General features: G+C 40.1%; 1 protein-coding gene across 1 annotated transcript; it reads left to right on the top strand.

Moving 5' to 3' along the window:
• Positions 1 to 7,870: 7,870 nt before the first annotated feature.
• Positions 7,871 to 12,533, top strand: DDIT4L (DNA damage inducible transcript 4 like). Its single transcript, XM_054486233.2, has 3 exons — positions 7,871 to 8,095; positions 8,379 to 8,518; positions 10,231 to 12,533. Exons 2-3 carry the CDS (start codon positions 8,428 to 8,430, stop codon positions 10,719 to 10,721), a joined length of 582 nt encoding a protein of 193 aa, XP_054342208.1. The 5' UTR covers positions 7,871 to 8,095; positions 8,379 to 8,427; the 3' UTR covers positions 10,722 to 12,533.
• The last annotated feature ends 10,492 nt before the right edge of the window (positions 12,534 to 23,025 follow it).

Genomic DNA, 23,025 nt, shown 5'->3' with positions numbered 1-23,025 from the left:
ATATATCTCTCTGTGTTACTCTCTTCCTTCTAAATTTGTGGTTTCCAAATGCAACTTTCCATAGACCAATTACTTTAAATACATTTTATTATATAAGCCCCTTCCTTGTGTTATATTATAGGCTTCCATTCCATCAAGGCTGAATATAATTCAGGGTTTGATAATGTCTCAACTTTATTAAAACAGGACTTAATTTTTACATAATACAGTCTTCTCTGAAAACCAGACTGTTTTCACATAGCTGTGTGTGGTCTGTGAGCCAGGGCCAGAAGCTAAAAACCACACAGGATGGATTATTTTCATTACAGCCATTATATCTGACTTGAGCTATGGAGAATCAACAAACACTTACCCAGCTGAGACTCTATCCACCTTGCATCAAGGCCTTGCACATAGTAGGTACTCAAGAAATATTTTTTCTTAATTGTCCAAGAAATAGCTTTACAAGTGCTTAGATTGTCTTATGGTTTTGTTCATTCTCTTTAACTAAAATCTGTTTTAATTGCATACAATATGCATCACCTAAAAATCTTACTAAAAAGCAGATTCTGTTTCCAGTAGTGCACGGTGAGGCCTGAGATTTTGCATTTCTTACACTCTCCCAAGAGATGCCTATGCTTTTGGTCCATGATACACATGATGAGTAGCAAGGTTATAAATCTTATTTCAAAACACATTAGTGTTTATATCATTGTGCTCCTGGAGCACCCTGTACCTCCCCTAACTTTATCATACTATTTATAATCTTGTATTTATTTGCCTATATACCTTTCTAAACTATAATCTGTCTGGTGATGGGCACCAAACGTATCTGGTTTCCTGTTGTGTTCTCAGGGCCTAACATAATTAATACACAACATATAGTTACTCAATGTCAGTTAACCAAATGAATGATTATGTACAAGACATACTTTTATACACACTCTTGATCATATGTAAACACTCCTCTAGCTACCTATTCATTAAAATGTCACCATGACTGAGAATTTTTCAAGGTCAGAGTAAAATCATCATTATGATCATGGCTAACGTTTATTGAGTACATTATGCGCTCACTCATTGAATCCCCACAACAGCCCTGTAAGGTAAAATTATTATAATTCTCATTTTATTTACTTAGTGTAGTTTTTAAAAATTTTTTAGTTGACAAATAATAATTATACATTTTCATGTGGTACATAGTAATGTTTCAACACATAAAATGTATAGTAATCAGATTGGGGTAATTACCATATCCCACATCTCAAATATTCACCATTTCTCTGTGTTGGGAACATTCAATATCCTCCTTCTAGCTATTTAAAACACCATATTATTGTTAACTATAGTCACCCTACAGTGGAAGAAACACTAGAACTGATTCCTCTTATCTAGCTATAATTTTGTATCCTTTAACACAGGGGTCTCCAACCGTCAGGCCATGGACCAGTGAGAGGTGACAGCGTGCTGGCAGTCCTCACAGTCCCCGCTCGCTCTCGGCGCCTCCTCTGCCTGGGCTCCCACTTTGGCGGCACTTGAGGAGCCCTTCAGCCCACCGCTGCACTGTGGGAGCCCCTTTCTGGGCTGGCCAAGGCCAGAGCCAGCTCCCTCAGCTTGCAGGGAGGTGTGGAGGGAGAGGCACCAGCGGGAACCGGGACTGCGCGCTGCGCTTGCGGGCCAGCTGGAGTTCCGGGTGGGCGTGGGCTTGGCGGGCCCCGCACTCGGAGCAGCCGGCCGGCCCTGACTGCACCGGGCAATGAGGGGCTTAGCACCCGGGCCAGCGGCTTCGGAGGGTGTACTGGGTCCCCCAGCAATGCCAGCCCACCGGCGCTGCGCTTGATTTCTCACCGGGCCTTAGCTGCCTTCCTGCGGGGCAGGCCTCGGGACTGCAGCCCGCCATGCCTGAGCCTCCCACCCCCTCCATGGGCTCCTGTGCAGCCCGAGCATCCCCGATGAGCGCCGCCCCCTGCTCCAGGGCGCCCAGTCCCATCGACCACCCAAGGGCTGAGGAGTGCGGGCGCAGGGTGCGGGACTGGCAGGCAGCTCCACCTGCAGCCCCGGTGTGGGATCCACTGGGTGAAGCCAGCTGGCCTCCTGAATCTGATGGGGACATGGAGAACCTTTATGCCTAGCTCAGGGATTGTAAATACACCAATCGGCACTCTGTATCTAGCTCAAGGTTTGCAAACACACCAATCAGCACCCTGTGTCTAGCTCCATGTTTGTGAATGCACCAATGGACACTCAGTATCTAGCTACTCTGGTGGGGCCTTGGAGAACCTTTATGTCTAGCTCAGGGATTGTAAATACACCAATCGGCACTCTGTATCTAGCTCAAGGGTTGTAAATACACCAATCAGCACCCTGTGTCTAGCTCAGGGTTTGTGAATACACCAATCGACACTCTGTATCTAGCTATTCTGGTGGGGCCCTGGAGAACCGTTGTGTGGACACGCTGCATCTACCTAATCTGGTGGGGAGGTGGAGAACCTTTGTGTCTAGCTCAGGGATTGTAAACACACCAATCAGCACCCTGTCAAAACAGACCACTCGACTCTACCAATCAGCAGGATGTGAGAATAAAAGCAGGCTGCCGGAGCCAGCAGTGGCAACCCTCTCGGGTCCCCTTCCACACTGTGGAAGCTTTGTTCTTTCACTCTTTGCAATAAATCTTGCTGCTTCTCACTCTTTGGGTCCACACTGCTTTTATGAGCTGTAACACTCACCGCGAAAGTCTGCAGCTTCACTCCTGAAGCCAACGAGACCACGAGCCCACCTGGAGGAACGAACAACTCCAGACACACCGCCTTAAGAGCTGTAACACTCACCCCGAAGGTCCGCGGCTTCATTCCTAAGCCAGCAAGACCACGAACCCACCAGAAGGAAGAAACTCCGAACACATCCAAACATCAGAAGGAACAAACTCCAGACGGGCCTTCTTAAGAGCTGTAACACTCACCGCGAGGGTCCGCGGCTTCATTCTTGAAGTCAGCGAGACCAAGAACCCACCAATTCCGGACACACCAGTACCAGTCCATGGTCTGTTAGGAACTGGGTGCACAGCAGGAAGGGAGCAGTGGGTGGGCAAGTGAGCAAAGCTTCATCTGTATTTACAGCTGCTCCCCATTGCCTGCATTCCCACCTGAGTTCTGCCTCAGCTGCAACATTAGATTCTCATAGGAGCATGAACCCTTTGTGAACTGCCTGTGAGGGATGTAGGTTACCCATTCCTCATGAGAATGTAACTAATGCCTGATGATCTGAAGTGGAACAGTTTCATCCCCAAACCATCCGCATCCTCAACTGAGGAGAAATTCTCTTCCATGAAACAAGTCCCTGGTGCCAAAAAGGTTGGGGACTGCTGCTTTAACACATCTCTCCCTCTCACTTCCTTCTCCATAATTCGCATTTTAAAGGTGAAAATAGAGGCACAGAAATGTTAAGTACCTAATCCAAGTTACACAGCTAGTAAATGTCACTGCTAGGAGTCAGGCTGCACAGTCCATGCAACTAACTACTACACCATGAAGATGAAAAAACTGAATCATTCTGGACTAGTCAAGTTTCTTAACCTTAATGTGCTTTAAATCTGCGGAATGGAGGTCAGATCCCATTCTAAAAAGTACCCTGCAGAATTCCATATCTAGTCGACACTCAGGCATTCTCAGATTCAATTCTCTTCTTAAGCAACCCCACAGGTTTATGTCATGAAGTAATGTGTAATTTTGCTAGGATACAAATGTCAATGACAAAAGCTGTGCAAGGCTGGCCCACCAAAATAGGATACTTGGTTGATACAGGAAGGGAAACCAGTGAGGAACCCAACATCGACATGAGCATGTAGCTTTATTTTCCTCATCTGTTGGTGCACATTAAAATTCCAGAAAAAATGGTATGGCATAGTGGTATTCTCAAATTTGGAACTTGTAAAAGTTTTAAGATGTACCCCTAGACAAATGTCAAGGACCCACCCCATGTTCCTGGCTGACATCCTCTGATATGGTCACCTGAATTATACATTTTTCCATAATTAAGGAAAAGCAGATATTGTATGCATTTAAACATATTATCTCTATTTAAAGACTGATAATACACAGCATTATTTATGAACAGAACAAAATCATATAACTATATTAAGAGACAAGTTGCTATGGTAACCATTTCTCTGCTTAAAAAGAGAGGCAATCCCTTCTGTTACTGGAAGATTCTCTCAGCTTTTAATAGCAAGCATTATGTATTATTTTATATATTGGGCCTGGTTTTTGTCTCATACGAGATAAGTTTCCATGTTACCTTACTTAATAGAATAAGTCATATTGAATATTTAATAACTAAATGGAAATTGTATTGGGTGATGCACCCTCAAAGGCAAATAAAAATTATGATAAAATATCTCACCCAGAATGTTAACAGATGATCATACATACCTTGAAACAACTGCATCATTCTATAGTCAATAGTTTCAATTGTCTGTAAATGTTATTTATTTCCAGAAAACTATTTCCTAGATTAATAGAGGAAAGTTAACATATAAAACTCTGTATTTTACATCAAGATAATTTTTTACGCACATTATTTTCTTACGTTTCATTGGCAGATCCTTTCCTGCTTTCCCATACAGTGATGGATGTATTATAATAAAAAAGGCTTTCCCAATCAGTGCCAATACTTTCCAGATTTCCTGCAAACAGGAAAGATCATAAATTTTTTTATACTTTAACAATATTTCACCAACTCCATTAGCCACTTGCTTGTTGCACTGACCCAGATAACTACAATTTCAGAACATAATAACAGCAATAATAATAATATCACTCATTAAGCTCTTGCTTAATATCAGTATTAGTTTCGTTCTAAGCACTTTGCATGAGACACCAAATTTACAAACTTAGCACAACTAAGGGAATCTAGAGGCAGTATGCATTTAAAGATCTCATATTTGTTTATAAAAAAGAGATAATATTTAGCATTGATTTTAAGGGTGTCTCTTTTAATCCTTACAATAACCCCATGAGCTTGCCGCTAATGTGTAGATCAATTTCCATGTCCTGTAAGTTGTCCCTGAATTGTACAGATAAGAAACCCAGTAATTTTCCCTCAGGTGTCATAGTTTATGAAATAAAATAAGCAATGTGTGGAACATAAATGTATTAATAAGATTCAAAAGTAAGTGGTTCATACCAAATAAAGACAGAAAATTGGCTAGTGAAACACGTAATAAAACATTCAACACTCCAAATCACAAATGCAAAAGACACCAACATTTCCTGTAATAATACATGAAAGCATCATTTTTGCTTTTTGTTTTTTCAGTATCCCTGGCATTGTGAATTTATACTTTACATAAGCAATGACATTATGAATACTATATTTATACCTGAGGAAGCCTAGAACTTAAATATTTGCAAATACATCAGATGAACATACCGTTGCCAGTTGTTACTGCTATCTCATTTTCTTTCTGTAAGAAGATGGATGAGTGAATTATAGTAATAAAAAAGCAAGCATGCTTAAGTTAAAGGCTTTGCCTATGATTTAGATAGTTTCTCATAATACATTGGTGTATGAAAGGAAATCAAATTATTTAACTGACTAGATTTTCTATTCATAAACAATTATTTCCAGTAAGAGCTCCCACAAGCTGTTTATATAGTATTAGTTAGAGGATATAATGAAAGAGGAATAAAACAAACTTCTTTATCACTGCACTTAATAAACACCCGAAGTTCCCCAGTGCGAACTTTCAGTTATAAATAATTGCCTGTATCCACATTTTTCTGAAATCTGATAGACTGTGTCACCTTGCACTTAGCCTATAACGGCACTTAGTTTTTCCTAATTCTTCTCTATGCTTCAAATTTTTAAAAAATCAGTTCTGTTTAACCTTGTGAAGATGCAAACTCGTGATAGAATGGATTTTCCACACTTTTAAGTAGATAAAAAAGGACATTCTTAATTATTCCAGGTATGTGTTTTACCTCAATCATTCCTTATGCCCTATAAGTCCTGAGAGCAAGGCCCATTCAGCCACGAAGATATTATTTGAAGTCTTTTGTACATAAGTAAATTGTTTTCTGAAGTCAAATCCCAAAGGGCTTTGCAAAATTTCAGTTAGTCAGGTGAGCCAAGAGCAACTACTACTTTCTATAAGTTCCAATAATCTTTCTGGCCCTATGGGGGCATTTAGTTTATGAGTTATGCCTAAATACCCTAAGGAAATTGAAACGAGTAATTTCTTTATTTCGCTAGTATTGGTTCAGACCACTCATTATATTAATTCTAATAATCCTCCTTGGAGGCAGGTTAAGTGGCCGCCTCATTCGTAATGCTGCCCAGACAAGGACAAGAGGCTCTGTGGCCTGCCTAGGGGCTGACTGTCAGGCAGGTGGCATCCAACACCTGACCATGGGCCCATCCATTGGTCCTGAACACGCTAGCCACTGAAACCGCTTTTTAATTGGCTTAAATGGGCTTGTTTATTTTCCACATTTCTGTTTATTGAAGTAGAAGTGGAAACTGGCCTTCAAAGACCAGCCTATCAGCATCTCCTTCCTTGGCTCGCCTGACCTTCAGGCAGTGCAGCTGCCTGAACTGAGTTAAAAATGGACTGTCAAGCTGGCTTTAATTTCTGCTGCTCTGCATCCGAATGTCCTCCCACTGATCTGTTTATCACACCCTCTATACCCCTTCTGTTGTTGTTTTTCTAAGAGTTTTATGCCAGGACAGCTGAAACTGCCTTTCAAGGTTCTAACCTGCAAATCCTTCTACACATAATCCTAGAGGACCTGGGAGCCAACACTGGGATCTCTACTGTAGGAACAACCTTCTCCCTCCAGGCATCCCCTAACCCACCCCAAGCTGACTCTCTGAACAGATCATCTCCTACTGGCACACCAAAGCGAGAAAACCGTGGCTTAATAACTTTGGAAGAAAAAAAATCAGGTTTGGCTTCTTGCTCATGGTTTGTGAGGGCATGCTGCCTCTTTCCAGGGCTCCTCTGCCGCTCTGTGTGTTCCTGTGCAGGACCGCACGGAGCCCTCACAGGGATTATCTGCTGATCCCCAGCAGAATATAGAAAAACTCTTTATCTGCAGTCCCTGAAACCTCGTCAAAATATCCCAAACCAAATATCCTCCCAACAGGGCTCGCCAGAAACTTCTGCCTCCGGAAATGACAGTTGCTCTCAATGATGCACGGATAGAGGAGTACCTAAGATCCTACTGATGGTATTGTTTGTTTCTTGGCAAACTCCTGCTCAATTCAAGCTCCCCGCGCTCTGGGGCAAGGTCTAATTAGAAGAGTGCCAGGCTCACCCTTCCTGCGGAGAAAACGCATTAGCCACAGATGTAAGTGCACGAAGGATGCCAGGGAACCACGGAGTGCATGGGGTCATTAAGGCCCTTCTTAAAATGCTGGCGAGCTTTCGATGCGGAAAAGGAAAACTAGATCTGACCGCGTACAGAAACCCTGGGAGGCAGAGTAGAGTTGACTGGGTTAGAGGCCAGAAATAAGTGCATAAATGATGCTCAGTGGACGTTGCAACAGACTTAAGCCAAGTGTTCAGGATGACACAGCAAAGCCTCAGGACAAGGAAATACACAGATCGCTTAAAGCTTCCCGCTGCCGGCAGCAGCCTGAGTGTGAAAGCGCGGACGCTCGGGGAGGGGTCGCACTGAAGAATCAGGTTCAGGGTTTGACGAGTCGTGCACCCGAAATTGCGGTCACAGTGGCCCGAGGTCTACCCTGGAAGCAACAGGTGTCCGCTCTACCATAGGCTTATCCTCAACTCCCTGCGGCTAGGCTCGGGCTCCCTGGAAGTGTAGGGGTTGAAAGGGGACCAGACTCGGGAGGGGAGGGGCGGGGCGCTGGCCGGGGAGGGGCGGTGCAGGTGGGCGGGCCTGGGCAGGGTGGGGACTGGACCTATAAAGTTCTCGCTGCCCTGGAGGCTATGCTACTGCGAGGAGCCGGCTCAGGGTGGTCGGGGAGGGGTTAGCAGGGTGCCGCTGGCTGCTGGGGTCTGCAGGTCACCGAGTCCCCAGAAGAGGGGACTCCTAAGAAGGCACCTGCCTGTGTTTACACGGCAGCGAGCGCGTCGGCCCCCGCGAACTCCCGGCAGGTGAGAGAAGCTGCGGCCTTGGTGCGGGCAGCGGGGCCGGGGGGCGCTCCGCGGGGCAGGTCGCTTCCAAGTTTTGCGAACTGTTGAGTTACTTTCAGGTTGCGGCTGTAGTTGGCGGCTCCGCTCCCAGGGCTTTGTCAAATTGAGTTGCAGAGGCCGGTTCCTCCCCTTTGGCAAAGGAGTTCCTCCGCTAGTTCGCTCCCGCGACGCCAGGCATTTTAGGAGCCTCTGCACGACTCGCCTGCTTTTGCAAATCCGTCTCTCCTCACCTCATTTTTTCCAGCGCTCAGGAAAGGCCGTTGCGCCTCGCGAGGGAAACAGAGCCGTTGACCATGGTTGCAACCGGCAGTTTGAGCAGCAAGAACCCGGCCAGCATTTCAGAATTGCTGGACTGTGGCTATCACCCAGAGAGCCTGCTAAGTGGTGAGTGTCCCCGCTGCCCACCCTTCTCCCCTCCCAAGGTCGGTGCCTCTCGATCTATTGGGTGGGCGGGCTTTCGACTTCCTTCCCTACCTCTATGTAGGGGGTGCCACAAAATCCATCTGAGGAGACTCCTTTCCAAATTTTCTAACATCTTCTCTCCATGATAGAAACAAAAGTAGCAAAAGTAGAATACCCGAGGGCTGCATCTTTCTAATCTGGTGCCAGTAGGCCCTTTGGGATTAAGTTCCTTATCTTACATGATTGTGAAGAACACAGTTATGTGTGTTTTAGCAAATGTATTTACCCTGTAATCAATATCACTCCTCCCCCTGAATTCCGACGCACCCATTTGCCAGGTGTTCCTCACTCTCTCCTGACTCCAGGGAACTACTGATCTGATTTTTATCATTCCAAGTTAGTTTTGCCTTTAGGTAAGTGGAACCGTACAGTAGGTATTCTTTTGTGTCTGGTTTCTTTCCCGCAGCCTAATGTTTTTGAGATTCTTTTATGACGTTGCTTAAATCAGTGTGTTTGTGTTTATTACTGAATAGGATTTTCAGTCGTGGATATACCCATTATTCCATTTTTAATGTGAGAAGGAAACTGTTGAACAGCAGCGGTGCTTGACTTGCTGTCATTTGGAATTTTAACAGCAGTTTCTAAGTGAACACACTGCTCTGACACTAAAGAGCTGTAAGAGCGTAGATAAACTGCTTAAGCTCTTCGTGTTTTTGTCCTTTCAAGGTGAAGTGGTTGGTGACCTAACTTATAGGCCAGAACTCCAAAATTACATGAAGTGGAGAGGAAAAGCCAGTGGCTGATGAAGGTGGAGTAGGCTTAGGGAGAGGAGCTGAGGGGGCATCTGCCTGCACCTTGTTCATTTGACTCCGTGTGGTGTGGCATCCTGCCAAGGGGTAGGATTAATTTGAGGTGTAGGTGACCAAATGCAGAGCTATCTCTTTTCCTTTGAGCCAATCTAATTTTATTTCCCTAGGACTATTTTGTTTTGCTTGGCTAAGAAAAACCACCCAGCCGGTTATAAATATCCTCATGAACCTCAAAGGTCTTCTCTGCGCAATTTTTAATTAAAGAGGTTAAAGCTAAAATTGGGACCTACAGGCCACTCCAGTAAAGACTTAAATAAGACACAAATTTGATAGATCTTTAATATAACTCTTCAAGCTCATGGGCTTTAAGCATAATAGTAAAAATTCTTTATTTTACAATACGTGTATTCCTACAATTAGAAAGTAACAACCCCTTAGTCCAAAAAACAAAGTTATAACTTTTTATTCCAGAAGTAATGCATGTTTTCTGTAAAACAAAATTAGAAAACCCCCATAAGCAAGTAGCAGGAAAGAAAAGAAAATCACCAATAATCTGGGATAATCACAAGTAGATTTTTGATGCATAGTCTTTACGATTGTGTGTGTGTTTTGTGTACACACATAAATTAAAAGTGGTTATGTCCTATCCACTCTATTTATCTAAACCTTTATTTCATACATGAACTTTCATTCATGAGAGCTTAAATTATTCGCTATATTACCTAGCTAGTTAGCAGCTAATTGAGGTCAGCCGACTCTGAAACAAATACAAGAAAAAGACAGACATGGTAGATAGAGGTAACCAATGTTGATATCTTGGTGTTTTTTTTCCACTCTTAAATTTTGTTTTTTCTGTATCTAAAAAGAAAACTCCATTTCTTACAGATTTTGACTACTGGGATTATGTTGTTCCTGAACCCAACCTCAACGAGGTAATATTTGAGGAATCAACTTGCCAGAATTTGGTTAAAATGCTGGAGAACTGTCTGTCCAAATCAAAGCAAACTAAACTTGGTTGCTCAAAGGTCCTTGTCCCTGAGAAACTGACCCAGAGAATTGCTCAAGATGTCCTGCGGCTTTCCTCAACGGAGCCCTGCGGCTTGCGAGGTTGTGTTATGCATGTGAACTTGGAAATTGAAAATGTATGTAAAAAGCTGGATAGGATTGTGTGTGATTCTAGCGTGGTGCCTACTTTTGAGCTTACACTTGTGTTTAAGCAGGAGAACTGCTCATGGTCTAGCTTCAGGGACTTTTTCTTTAGTAGAGGTCGCTTCTCCTCTGGTTTCAGGAGAACTCTGATCCTCAGCTCAGGATTTCGACTTGTTAAGAAAAAACTTTACTCACTGATTGGAACAACAGTGATTGAAGGGTCCTAAAAAGGGAAAATATATAAAGATTATTTCATGATTGGGTAGTAAAACTATTCAGCTAGTCAGCTAAAGTCATTTGTAGTTTGCCCCACCTGCCCTAAATAAGAAACCCCAAATGTAGTCCATTTTCTTTCTGTGTTTCACATTCATAGCAACTGCAGCTAACAGGCTGATTTTCTGGCCTTTGGAGAAGTGATTCAAAATAGTGTAGATTTTCTGCATAGATCCCATTTTCGTACAGAACTGAATGGGATGGAATAGGTAAGCAAAAGTAGAAGCCCATTTGAGTTTTACATTTGATTCCACAATTTTGTTTCAGGTAGGCTTGGTAATAGATATATAAACCAGATTTGCCTATTTTGATTTTCATATGGCTTTTTTTTCTGTAAGTTTTCAGAGGATTCTTTAAATCACAGAATCATACTAAATGATACTTAGCCTATCAAAACTTCCAAAAGCCCACACCACCAGTTCTTGACTCAAATTTGAAGCATTCTTAGACAGGAGGGTAGGATTAAGTAGGTGAGTTTAATTAAAGCTTAACCCTAGGTAAGAGTGAATGAGAAATATTACGGCAATAATGGAACTGCTTCACTGTTTCTTGGTGACTTCCTCACTCTAATATTTTAAAGAGGCAACAAAAGCTTGTGGTGCCATTACAGTAACCGCGATGTTGTTTTAGACGCCTTTATAAGCTCAGTTTCCCTTGTTCTTAAGTGTTGAATACTGTCTTTAAACTAGAAAAATGCAAAATATTGAACTGATATTTTTATGTGTAGTTGATTACTCTTCCATTGAGTGAATGATGAATACCTGTGAGGATAGGAAATTAGTTCTGAGATCTAGTCCCTCTCTTGATTCACTTAGTAATCTATCCTCTTTTCACTATTACATGTGCTTAATCTCAGATGAACCATTTCACCATGGCAGTGTTATCTCATCTCTGGGCTTTTCTGGGAATTGAAGTATCTCTCCTTAACCCCAATTGTCAAGGGCAGTAGCTGTATACTACCACTTTGAATTATTGAAACGGGTCAATTTACGAAGTCCGCATTGGCTATGGAGATATGGTTTATAGTACAGCCTAGAGAATGAAACTCACAGTCCAGATAACCATGCACGCACCCAGATTTTTCCACCTTGGATACCTGTCACTAGGGAATAATAAAGGCCTTATTTTTTGTCTTATTCCAACTAAGTAGATCATTATCTCTTTCCTTTGTTATGTTAATGAGAGGATTTAGCCTCCACTCAACAATGTTCAGTTCAGCAAGGCTTTCATATCCTTGCTGTGGGTCATGGATAAGGAGCTTATTCAGGTTTCCTGCCCTAGCTATTAGCTCCACTTCACATGCTGGAGACTGGTGTAGGGACAGATGTATTCATCCTGGTGTTACTGAAAAACAGGTGTGATCCTGTTACTGATACTATAAGTGACCTAAAATGTCACTGTTCAAATTAGCAAGTGTTCTAACAAACTAAACTCTTCAAATGCTTGAAAAGATACTACAAAGCCAATCTTTATAGAATTGGGCCAAGATAAATCAACATTGTTTTGCATGTCTATTGTTAGGCTCCAAAGGTTCACTGTGTTTCTGCCGCTGTCCTGGAGTTGTCACCACTGACTGGGCAAGGCTTCTTGGGCATGGATGTAGAACTGTTGTCCTTTTTCCACTAACAGTTATCTTTGACTCTTTTGCCTGTTATGCTTACAAAATGGTGATGGCTTATGGAAGGCTGTTAAATTAATATTCCTGTTAAAGGAAATTAAAGTTTGTCTATTTTTGACAATAAAGTGTTATATATTTTTAATTCTCTTGTCCTCTTTTTTTTTTCTTTCCCCTACTTGATGCAGTGGTCATAGGATCAGGGCTGCAATTACAAGGGCTGTAAGTAGGGATGGCTCATTATAGACCTTATATCAGAATTCCTTATGGGCCTGATAGAAATGGGTTGTGCCTTCATCTCATTTGGCAAAATTGGGGTTGACAGTGAATGCAGCTATTTTGCCTGGTAGTAAAAACAGCCCACCAATTCTGGATCTGTGTAGCCTAACCCTATCTGAATATGAGTGGACTGAAAGGGAGCACCTGCTAGACTGGCATTGCTGCCTTCCGCCTAGACAGACAGAGTGTGCAAATGGAGGCAAACCTTTGCTTCCAAAGGTGGAAGATTTGGGGTATAAATTAAGAGAAGGAAGAATAGTTGCTGAGGTTAAAGGAATTAATAAATGGGTTATATAAGGAGGGAAATCCAATATTATCACTTCAAAAGAGGATCAGAGCAAGTGATGATGATGTCTTCCAGCTCAATTATAACAGATGCCTGAAAAGGTGAAGCTATGTTTGCAGAGACTACTTTTGAAATCAGACAAGATCGAATGGAAGCCTACAAACTTGAGTGACCTCATCCTGGGAGACATATTTATACTATACGACAGACTTGATTAATTATAAATGATTCGGTGAGATTCTAGGAGTGCTGCAGTATCTTTTAAGTTGTATGTCCTTTTGATGTAAGGAATCCTCATTGGAAGATTAGGGTGGTCTTTAAATATATATTGTGAAATATACATTTGGTCTTAGTCCCTGTTTCCTGGTATAAAACTCTTGAACTACTTAGATTCTTCGAAGTGATGAGTGTCTTTTGTATGCTAATGATTGACTGATGGCTGGAAGCCCCCAGGTAGCTTCAGGATGGGGCTTGGTCACCAGAAAGACCAAGGCTGTATTAGGGTGTTGGGACTTTTAGCCCCACCACACCCTCACATCCACCTGGAAGGAGAGAGGGTCCGAAGATTAAGCCAATGGCCAATGATTTAACCAGTCTACATAATTCTACATAACGAAGCTTCCATAAAAACCTAAAAGGACTGAGTTCAAACACCTTCTGGATAAGTGAACACTTGGAGGTTCCTGGAGGATGGTGGGCCTGGAGAGGGCATAGAAGCTCCTGCCCCTTCCCACATTTCTTGCCCTATGCGTTTCTTCATAGGCACTCATCAGCATCTTTTCCATTAATCTATATCATAAACCAGTAAACGTAAGTAAGTGTTTCCCTGAGTTCTGTGAGCTGCTCTAGCAAATTAATCTAATCCCAGGAGGGAGTCATGGGAACCCTAATTTATAGCAGGTAGTCAGAAGCACAGGTAAAGCAAGCTGGGGCTTGAGATTGGCATTGGAAGTTGGGGGAGGAGGACACTCTTGAGGACTGAGCCCTCTACCTGTGGTATTTGAGGCTGTCTCCAGGTAGTGTCCGAATGGAGTTGAGTTAGAGGATACCCAGCTGGTGTCAGATGCGGAATTGATTGCTTGCCTGATATGTCGGGAAAACCCACACATTTGGTCACAGACGGCTTCTGTGTTCATTTTTGAGTGAGAAGGTATAGGAGAAAGCAAGTTTGATTTTTTTTTCCCTCAGTATTCTCAGAATGGGTAAAGGATGTTGTTTTCAATAACTGGTGCAATAACAACTTTTCACAGGAAATAAGTTGAATGCACACACATTGAGCATAAAAATCAATTTCAGGTTGATTAAGGAATTAAATATGAAAGGGAAACTTAGAGGATGGAATTTTCATAATTTTGATGTAGAGGGAAGAACTCTTAAATAAGATGTCAAGATGCCCTGAAACATCTCTTTATCAAATAATCCTATAAGGAAGATAAAATTAAAACTCAGGAACTGGAAGAAAGTGTTTTCATCACATAACTGAAAAGTGGTTTGTAACCAGAATACATCAAGAATTCTTGCAAAGCAATAAGAAAAACACAACCCCCCAAAAAATATGTCGTCAAAAGCCTGAATAGGCACTGTATGAGAAAGGAAGCCAATCTGGCTGATAATTATATGAAAAGATCCTCAATCTAATTAGTAATCAGAGAAATTCAAGTTAAAAGCAATAGTAAAATATCAATATAGACATCCACGTTAGTAAAAATAAATTGATAATTCCAAAAGTTGGTGAGGACACAAGAAAAAAAATCAACAAGTCAATATATGTATATGGCATTATTTTATAAAATTGAATGATAAGTATATTTCGTGAACCAGCATATCAAAGAGTGTTCTTCAAACAATTTTTTTTCTTTTTTTTTTTTTTTTGGAGAGATAGGGTCTTGATCTGTCACACAGGCTGAAGCACAGTGGTGTGATCACAGCTCATTGTAGCCTCTATTTTCCAGACTCAGGTGATCCTCCCGTCTGAGCCTGCCAAGTATCTGAGACCACAGGCATGCGCCACCACACCCAGCTAATTTTTTTATTTTTTGTAGAGACAGGGTCTCCCTATGTTGCCCAAGCTGGTTTTAAACTGCTGAGCTCAAGTGATCCTTCCACTTTGGCTTCCCAAAATCCTGGTACTACAGGTGTGAGCCACTGTGCCCTGCCTGTCAAATTTTTTAAATTGTCATTCAAATTATTTATCCTAAGTTTAAAAAGTTGCAAATGATGTAAAGTCCAGAATGTGACAAATACTGGCCTTTTAAAATAAAACTATTACATCATCTTTTAAATATTTCCAATGGAATGTAAGTAGCATAGTAATTTGACATTCAACAACATCTATTTAGAAAATATTATAAATAAGGTCTTCAACAGAATTAAATTTTTTCAGTGTTACTTTTTCTTCATTCCTGTATCTTTTCAAAGTCTACAATTTATACTGAATTTTCTTTAATGTAATATCTTTTAAACTTAAAAGTCGTTTATTATTATTTCTTCCCTGTAAAAAAATAAGATTATAAACTGAAATTAAATTTTTTCAAATTTTCTGTGACTGAGTCTTTAAATGTCAATTTTTGAGTGAGTTAACTTTGCAAATAGTAATAATACACAATGGCCAAAATAACATGTTTTCCAAATTTTTGAATACTATTAAACACAATAATAATAATAAGCTATTTCTTAATGAGAGGACTCTTTAGTTAATTAATTCATGGTTTCATATTGGTTTTTTGCTAGAATTGAGAGTTTGGCATTATTTCCTTCCATCCTTCTTTTTTTCTCTCTCTCTCTCTCTCTGTCTCACTCTCTAGCCCAGGCTGGAGTGCAGTAGTGCAATTCCAACTCACTGCAGCCTCAAACTCCTGGGCTCAAGCATTCCTCCCACATCAGCCTCCCAAGTAGCTAGGACTACAAGGGTGCACCGCCATACCCAGCTAACGTTTTAATCTTTTGTAGAGATAGGGTCTTGCTATGTCACCCAAGCTGATCTCAAACTTCTGGCCTCAAGTCATCCTCCTGCCTCAGCCTCCCAAAGTCTTGAATTCTTTCAAATCAATAAGAAAATGACAAACAACCCCCCAAAAAATATATGGTCAAAAGCCTGAGCCACCATGCCTGGTCATCTATTTTTTGTTTCTATAGATGTAATCTCTGAGAAAATCTATTCACATCAATAAGATGGGAATGTAGGAGATTTGGTTATTACAGTATCACTCAATCTTTGAACTACTTTCAAGATATATACTCAAATCACATAAATATATATCACCAAAAAATTATTTTAAATGATCAATCTCCACATAATTCAATCAGGTTTTCTTTCAATATTGTTGAAATAAAAAAACTGAAACCACCTGACTCACAAAAGTACTTGTTACCTAAGTATATTAGTTTGCTAGGGCTACAATAACGACGTACCAAAGACTAGAGAGCATAAACAACAAAAATGTATTGTCTCACAGTTCTGGAGGCTAGAAGTCTGAGAACAAGGTGTCAGAAGTGTTGGCTTCTTCTGAGGCTCCTCTTTTTGGCTTGTAGGTGAGGCCTTCATCTTCTCCCTGTGTCTTCACATTGTCTTCCCTCTGTGTGCATGTCTGTGTCCTAATCTCCTCTTCCTATAAGGACATCAGTCATTGGATTAGGGTCTACCCTAGGGGCCTCATTTTAACTTAATTACCTGTCTAAAGACCCTATCTCCAAATGCAGTCACATGCTGAATTATTGGTGGTTAGAACCTAAGAATTTGGGGTTAATACGATTCAGCCATAAAACCAAGCATTCAAATAATACACAATACTATCCTAGAGCAATATTTCAAACTGTCCCTTTCTTTGGCGCTCTAGGAGTTTTTACACTCTGGAATAAAGCATTATAGTAAGATTGACCAACAGTGAGAGAAAGGTATGTCATTTTGTAAAGTGGGGAAAGAGGATAAAGAGCAAATATAAAATCAGGACCTGTGTCTCTGACAAAGTCTCAGAGAGATCAGTTTTAGAAAAGAGTGTATATAGAAGCAAAATGTTTAGAAATTGGTTCCCCTAAAACTACGCCCTACATATACACATATCACATGGGAAACATTTGTACATCCTTGTACATATATCCCCATTTTAAGACTACTGCCTTTTATTCTTCCACTAATGTGTTAGGAGACCCTCACAGGAGTTCAGCAACACAACTGTCTGGAAAAGCAACGTGGACTGCCCATCAACTGAGGAACGGGTACATGAATTGTGGGTATCATCATAAATGGAATGCTGGTCAGCAATGAAAATGGACTTTAAATTACAAACGAGGCTGGTCTGAGTGCAGTGATGTTTACAAGCAATGTATTACAACCAGTTACAGATTTTTTTTTTTTTTTTTTTTTTTTTTGAGACAGGGTCTTCCTTCCATTGTCCAGGCTGAACTGCAGTGGCAAGATCGTGGCTCATTGCAGCCTCGACATCTCTGGCTCAGGTGATCCTCCCACCTCAACCTCCTGAGTAGCTGGGACTACAGGCATGTGCCACCATGGCTGGCTAATTTTTTTAAATATTTCTTTTACAGACAGGATTTCACCATTTTGCCCAGGCTGCTCTTGAGCTCTTGGGCTCAAGCAATCCACCTGCCTCAGCCTCTCTAAGTGCTGGGATTACAGGTGTGAGCCACTGTGCCTGACCAAGATTTTTTTTGTTCCTTCTCCACTCCTACTGCCTCAGTTGATTAGCCTTTAAAAATAAAATAATAAAATAATAAATTACAAGTGATCTGGATGAATCTTTGGAATATATTATTAATTACAAAAAGAAAGTCACAAATGAACAAATAGAACTTTTTTCTGTTTATGTAATAATCAAAGACATAAAACATTAAAATGTCTAGTGATGCAAACACATATGATTTATCTATTTAAAAGTCTGGGGATTTGTAAGCGCAAATTTTGGACGAATGAATATGTCTGAAGAGAGAGAAAAGTAAGTGGGAATAATAACAGATTAACAGAAAACATCAAAGGAAATAGTAGCAATCATTTCCTTAAATTTGGAGGTAGGCATAAATATGTTATTGAATCATAACTCCTTATGTTTTACATGCATTTGATAAATCTCTTTTTGTGCTTAATACTTAATAAAACATTTAAAAATGTTTAAAGGCAATTTAAAAACTTAAATAAAATTCTAGGGGAAAATAAAACTATCTGTATCTCTACCCAAGAATTTTCTGCCAATCATGGTGGCTCACGCCTGTAATCTCAGCACTTTGGGAGGCTGAGGCACAAGGCTCACATAAAGCCAGGAGTTCAAAACTAGCCTTAGCAACAAAGTGAGACTCCTGTCTCTACACAAAATTTGAAAATTAGCTGAGTGCAGTGGCCTGACCCTGTAGTCCAGGTTACTCGGGAGGCTGAGGTGGAGGGATTGCTTGAGCCCTGGAGTTCAAGGCTACAGTGAGCTATGGTCACACCACTGCACTCCAGCCTGGGTGACAGAGCAAGACACTGTCTCAAAAAAAAAAAAAATTATTGCCATTGCATATGGTTAATCTTGCAGTAGATTTACCTTTGTGGAGGATAATATAAAGTGATTTTTACTGCCAGAACATGGAATATCTGAAAAATTCTGACAGATTATATGCTGAGGAATGCAAATGAATTAAACAAGGCTGCTGAAGAACTTGACCATCTGGATAACTAAGACTCGATCTTATTTTCAGAACTAATAATTAGGTAGAATTATTTACATAACAAATACTTGCTAATAATTTACAAATATAAAAAGGATACTTTTTCACTCTATCCAAACCTGCTGAAGGAAAAGCAAAGACAGATGGTTTGATTCATATAAACCAAATTATAGCTCAAGTGTGGCTTTGTTGAGAAAGAAATTTTCTAAACCTGTTTCAAGGCAAAACTCTAAAGCCATTTGAAGGGAATATAGAAGAGCATTTTGCAGTGTCCTATCAGCAACAGCATAAAGATATTGAGCCAACTGCTACTGTGTCAGAGAATCTTCTGGGTAGCTACCACCTAATTCAAAGTGAAATTGCTATCGCAGACACTGTGAAGTCTGAAGGAAGTACCAGCAGCATCAGGACAGACAAGTTTAACATGAAGGGAAGTGAATCTGGTGTCAACGAACTCTCAAGGGTCTAAAATTAACCCAACTTTCAAGGTAACATATTAGACTGCCACAGTTTCATGGATACTTGTAGAAAACACAAGACTCCAAGGATTTTACTACTCCTCCATAGCCAGCAGCATGAACATCAGCATATTTGCATCAGTCTACTCTTCCCTTTAAGACCCACAGGAGTAGTAAGGTTAGGCCCAGTTGGATGCCTATGGGTTACATTGCAGGAGAGGAGCCCTGAGCTTAGGGAACCCAAGAGGATGCCTACCCTTTGCTTCAGACATTATCTATCTTCCACAGTTTTCCACTATAAAAATATCCTTGAAAAGACAGTCCAGAACTAAAGGCAATCACTGCCTCCCTTGTAAGACAAGCAGAAATATGAGAGAACCACGGAGAATTGTCTCCCACAGCCAGTGTAAGAACTGGGCCTGTATTAGTTCTTACAAAGTAAGCTTTATATATATATATATCTCTTAAGATCTGAGCACAGATATCAATCATATTTTACACTGCTTCCTCTATTGTCTTTTTATAATCTTAACCAACATTATTAGAGATAAAGTGAATTGCAACATAATAACTAAAGAATTTTCCTGGAAAATATAGTAGTGCTGAACTTGTATGTTGTAGTAGTCATCAGACGTTGCCCAAATATTCTGCTTCTTCTTCTGGAGATAGGATATAATTATATTTCTCCACCACTAAACCCCCTTGAAATTAGCTAAGGTCATCTGAAATGCTTTCACCAAAGAAGTGTGACCAGAAATGACAAGAGGACACATCTGTCAGTCTGAGTCACTGAGTAAAGAAAATTAATCCAGTTCTTTCACTGCTGACTCAAATTAGAGCTATAGTGTAAGTAAGAAATAAACCTTCTGTTAACCTACTGAAATTTGGGGGATTTTTGATATTGCACCATAACCTGATCTGTCCTGATTAATACCTATGTACCCAATAATATGGCCTCAAAATATTAAGTGCGAATTTGCAAAATTAGAAAGTAGACTGAGCAACTTACAATCATAGTGGACCATACTAATACACATCTCTCAATAATTGAGAAATCAATCAAAAAGAGAATTAAAGAAGTGAAAGATGTGAATGACACCATAAACATTAGTTTTATGCACCATATTTAATGACCATGCCTGGAACTATAAGCCCCCACTTAGTAAACACACATTATTTTCATGTATACATAAAAAATTCACAAAAACTTAAATTTTATAATACAAAGCAAACCTTAAATTAACAAAGACTATTCTGTGAAATAAATTATAAAAATCTAAAAACCAGCCACAAAAACCTCATACATTTAGAAATTTAAATACAAATATGCTTCTAAAGAATTCATGGGTCAAAAAGATCGTTAGGAAAAACTTGGAATTTAATGACAATGAAACTGTTACACAGCAAAACGTGTAGTATGCGGTTAAGGCAGTTGTTCCTTGGTGAGCAGGTCTATGCATACCTGTCTCCAAAGGTCCAAGGAGGCTGAGAGGCTGAAGAAAGAGACTAATAAATCTAGTTTCTCAGAAAGAAACATGTAATAGAGACTTACAACAGAAGCCATGTCTAGTGCAGGCACCATGAAATGAGATGGTGACTCCCCATGCTAATACCCACCAGAACCAGGGGTTATTTACCTTAGGGAATTTGCCTGTGGGCCAGATTTATGATTGGTATCTGTTTACAATAACATTTATGGTACACAGTAGATAAAGTAGAAATCTTACAGGCATTTCCAGAAGAAAGGGGCTGATGAAAATATTACATAGCAAAATATACGGTATGCAGTTAAAGCAGTTTTCCTTGGTAAGCAGGTCTATGCATATCTGTCCCAGCTGAGAGGCTGAAGAAAGAGGCTGATAAATTTAGTACTGAGGTTAATCAGCAGTCAACATGGCAGATTCGTATCCAAGATGGAGTCACTTTAACCTCCACAGCAGTACATGGAAAGAAATGTATAGCCTTAAATCCTTGCATGAGAAAAGAAAAAAGATGAAATCAATCAGCTAAATGGCCAAGTAAAGACGTTACAAAAAGAAATAGAGAAACCCCAAAAACTAGAAGGAAGGAAATGATAAGGATATAGGCAGAAATTGATGACTTTGAAAATATAAACAATAGAAAGGATCACAAAAATAAAATCCAATTCTTAAAAAGACTAGTAATAACATTCACAAACTGTGAAAATGGACAAGAAAATAATGGAAAGCATCCATCAGCAGCTATAGGAATGAAAATAAGGATATATAGACAGATACAACAGATAGTATATGAAAAATAGAAGTACATAATCCAACAAAACTAAATCTCAATATTGTGTTGACTGAAAAAAAAGAGGAAAAATGATCAGTATAGTATAACATATTATTCATGAATCTATATATATATAGTAACATTGTAAAGCATAAATGTAAAAAATAAAGTCCAAATTCAGTGTAATAGTTACCCCCCAGAGAAAGCATGGAATGAGATCTGAAAAATCAGTATAAGAATATCTCTAATCTGGAATGCAGTTATTTTCTCATTCTCTATGTGTTTCTATTTGCTTGAATATTTTATAATATTTTAAAGGACTCATTATTCATAAGGGGATTTACTCAAGGCATAGAGTTGTACATAGAAATAATGTGGCAACAGAAAAAGTTTTGAAATTACTCTGAGCAACTTGAAGGCAGAGACTTGGATTTTTATCTTCGTCAATGTTTAGTAATTTCTTTGTTAAACAGATTAGTAGGAGGTGAATATGGCCTGGAATGTGGAGGCCTTTGGGATGCCACACTAAGAAATGTATAGTTAGTTATGCGGTTGAGCGCTTTCATGTTTATAAGCTATTACAACATAGAATTTCGGGTAAATCAATCAGACAATATTATATATAATAATTTAATAGCCTTAAAGAGCCAAGAGGCATGAGGTCAGTGAAAAACCTTTTGAGGTAGCCTAGGTAGGAGGGGAGACATATCTAAATTAGAATAGAAACATTTTATGTTAAAATAATAATAATGATAATAATAATTAGCTCAAGGGTCATTACAAGGGAAAATGAACTGGCTTTTGTATATGAGTCTAAGGAAGAGAAAAAGGAGGGTATCAGTAAATTTCTGGTATTCAGGCTTTTCTACTGCTTGTTTAATATAGAAGGCAATATTGTCACCCACAACAGGCAATGAGAGAACTTAGAGAACCTTAAACAAGATAGCAACCACACATCTTACATCTAGCATTATTTCCATTTTAATAACTGTCTTAAATAGGGTTCCCAGGAAATAGACACTGAGATGGAGATTTGCAAGCAGGAAGTTAATGTCCTTCCAGTCAACACCACTGAAAGAGAAGGGAGTAGGACTGAGCAGAGGAAATGGTTGAATAGTTGATACAATCTCAAAAAAAAAAAAAGAAAGTAAAAGAAAAAGGCTCTTAACTGATGTTTCAGGGAACTTTAGAGTTAGGATGCCATTTGGAGTTAATTACCCTGAGGCAAGAAGGTTTGACCTCTATCTGCTGCCCCACTGACTAGACACTAGAAATGAGCTGCCACAGGGTTGGGGTGTGTGCCTTTGGACAAGGCAGCTCTTTTCAATGGAAAGCAATTCCTGAGGTGTTGGTTCGTCTGTGAGCAGTCAGTTCCCAACACTTCCATCAGCAGGGGTTATGCTTGCTCCAGACATGAAGAGGGAACCTGGGTGGCACATCACAGTGTCCACCCTAGTCCTTTGCTTATGCTATTTGGATCCACTTATGTTATATAATAAGTTCTGGGCCTAGCTCTTCCAGGATTTTAATTGGTCTATTTTACTGGGAAAACTGACAGAAAAAAGCTTAATGGGGCCAACTATAGCCCTCCTACATCCATGAAATCAGTGGACACACTGTGACCTGCACCTAGCCCAAGACCCCATTTAAAATAGTAATAACTGAGGGGTCATTATGATGCTTTTTAAGTTTCAGGTTATCAAATGTCA

Source organism: Pongo pygmaeus, chromosome 3, assembly GCF_028885625.2.
Source record: "Pongo pygmaeus isolate AG05252 chromosome 3, NHGRI_mPonPyg2-v2.0_pri, whole genome shotgun sequence".
Classification (NCBI taxonomy): Eukaryota; Metazoa; Chordata; class Mammalia; order Primates; family Hominidae; genus Pongo; species Pongo pygmaeus.
The sequence above is the reverse complement of the archived record's forward strand: the minus strand, read 5'-3'. Positions and strand labels throughout refer to the sequence as shown.

What these genes read in the sequence shown, in the direction of transcription:
- DDIT4L (XM_054486233.2), top strand. Translation starts at nt 8,428, where the DNA reads ATGGTTGCAACCGGCAGTTTGAGCAGCAAGAACCCGGCCAGCATTTCA. An exon ending in CCCAGAGAGCCTGCTAAGTG is followed by an intron (nt 8,519 to 10,230) that starts GTGAGTGTCCCC and finishes CATTTCTTACAG; the next exon opens with ATTTTGACTACTGGGATTAT.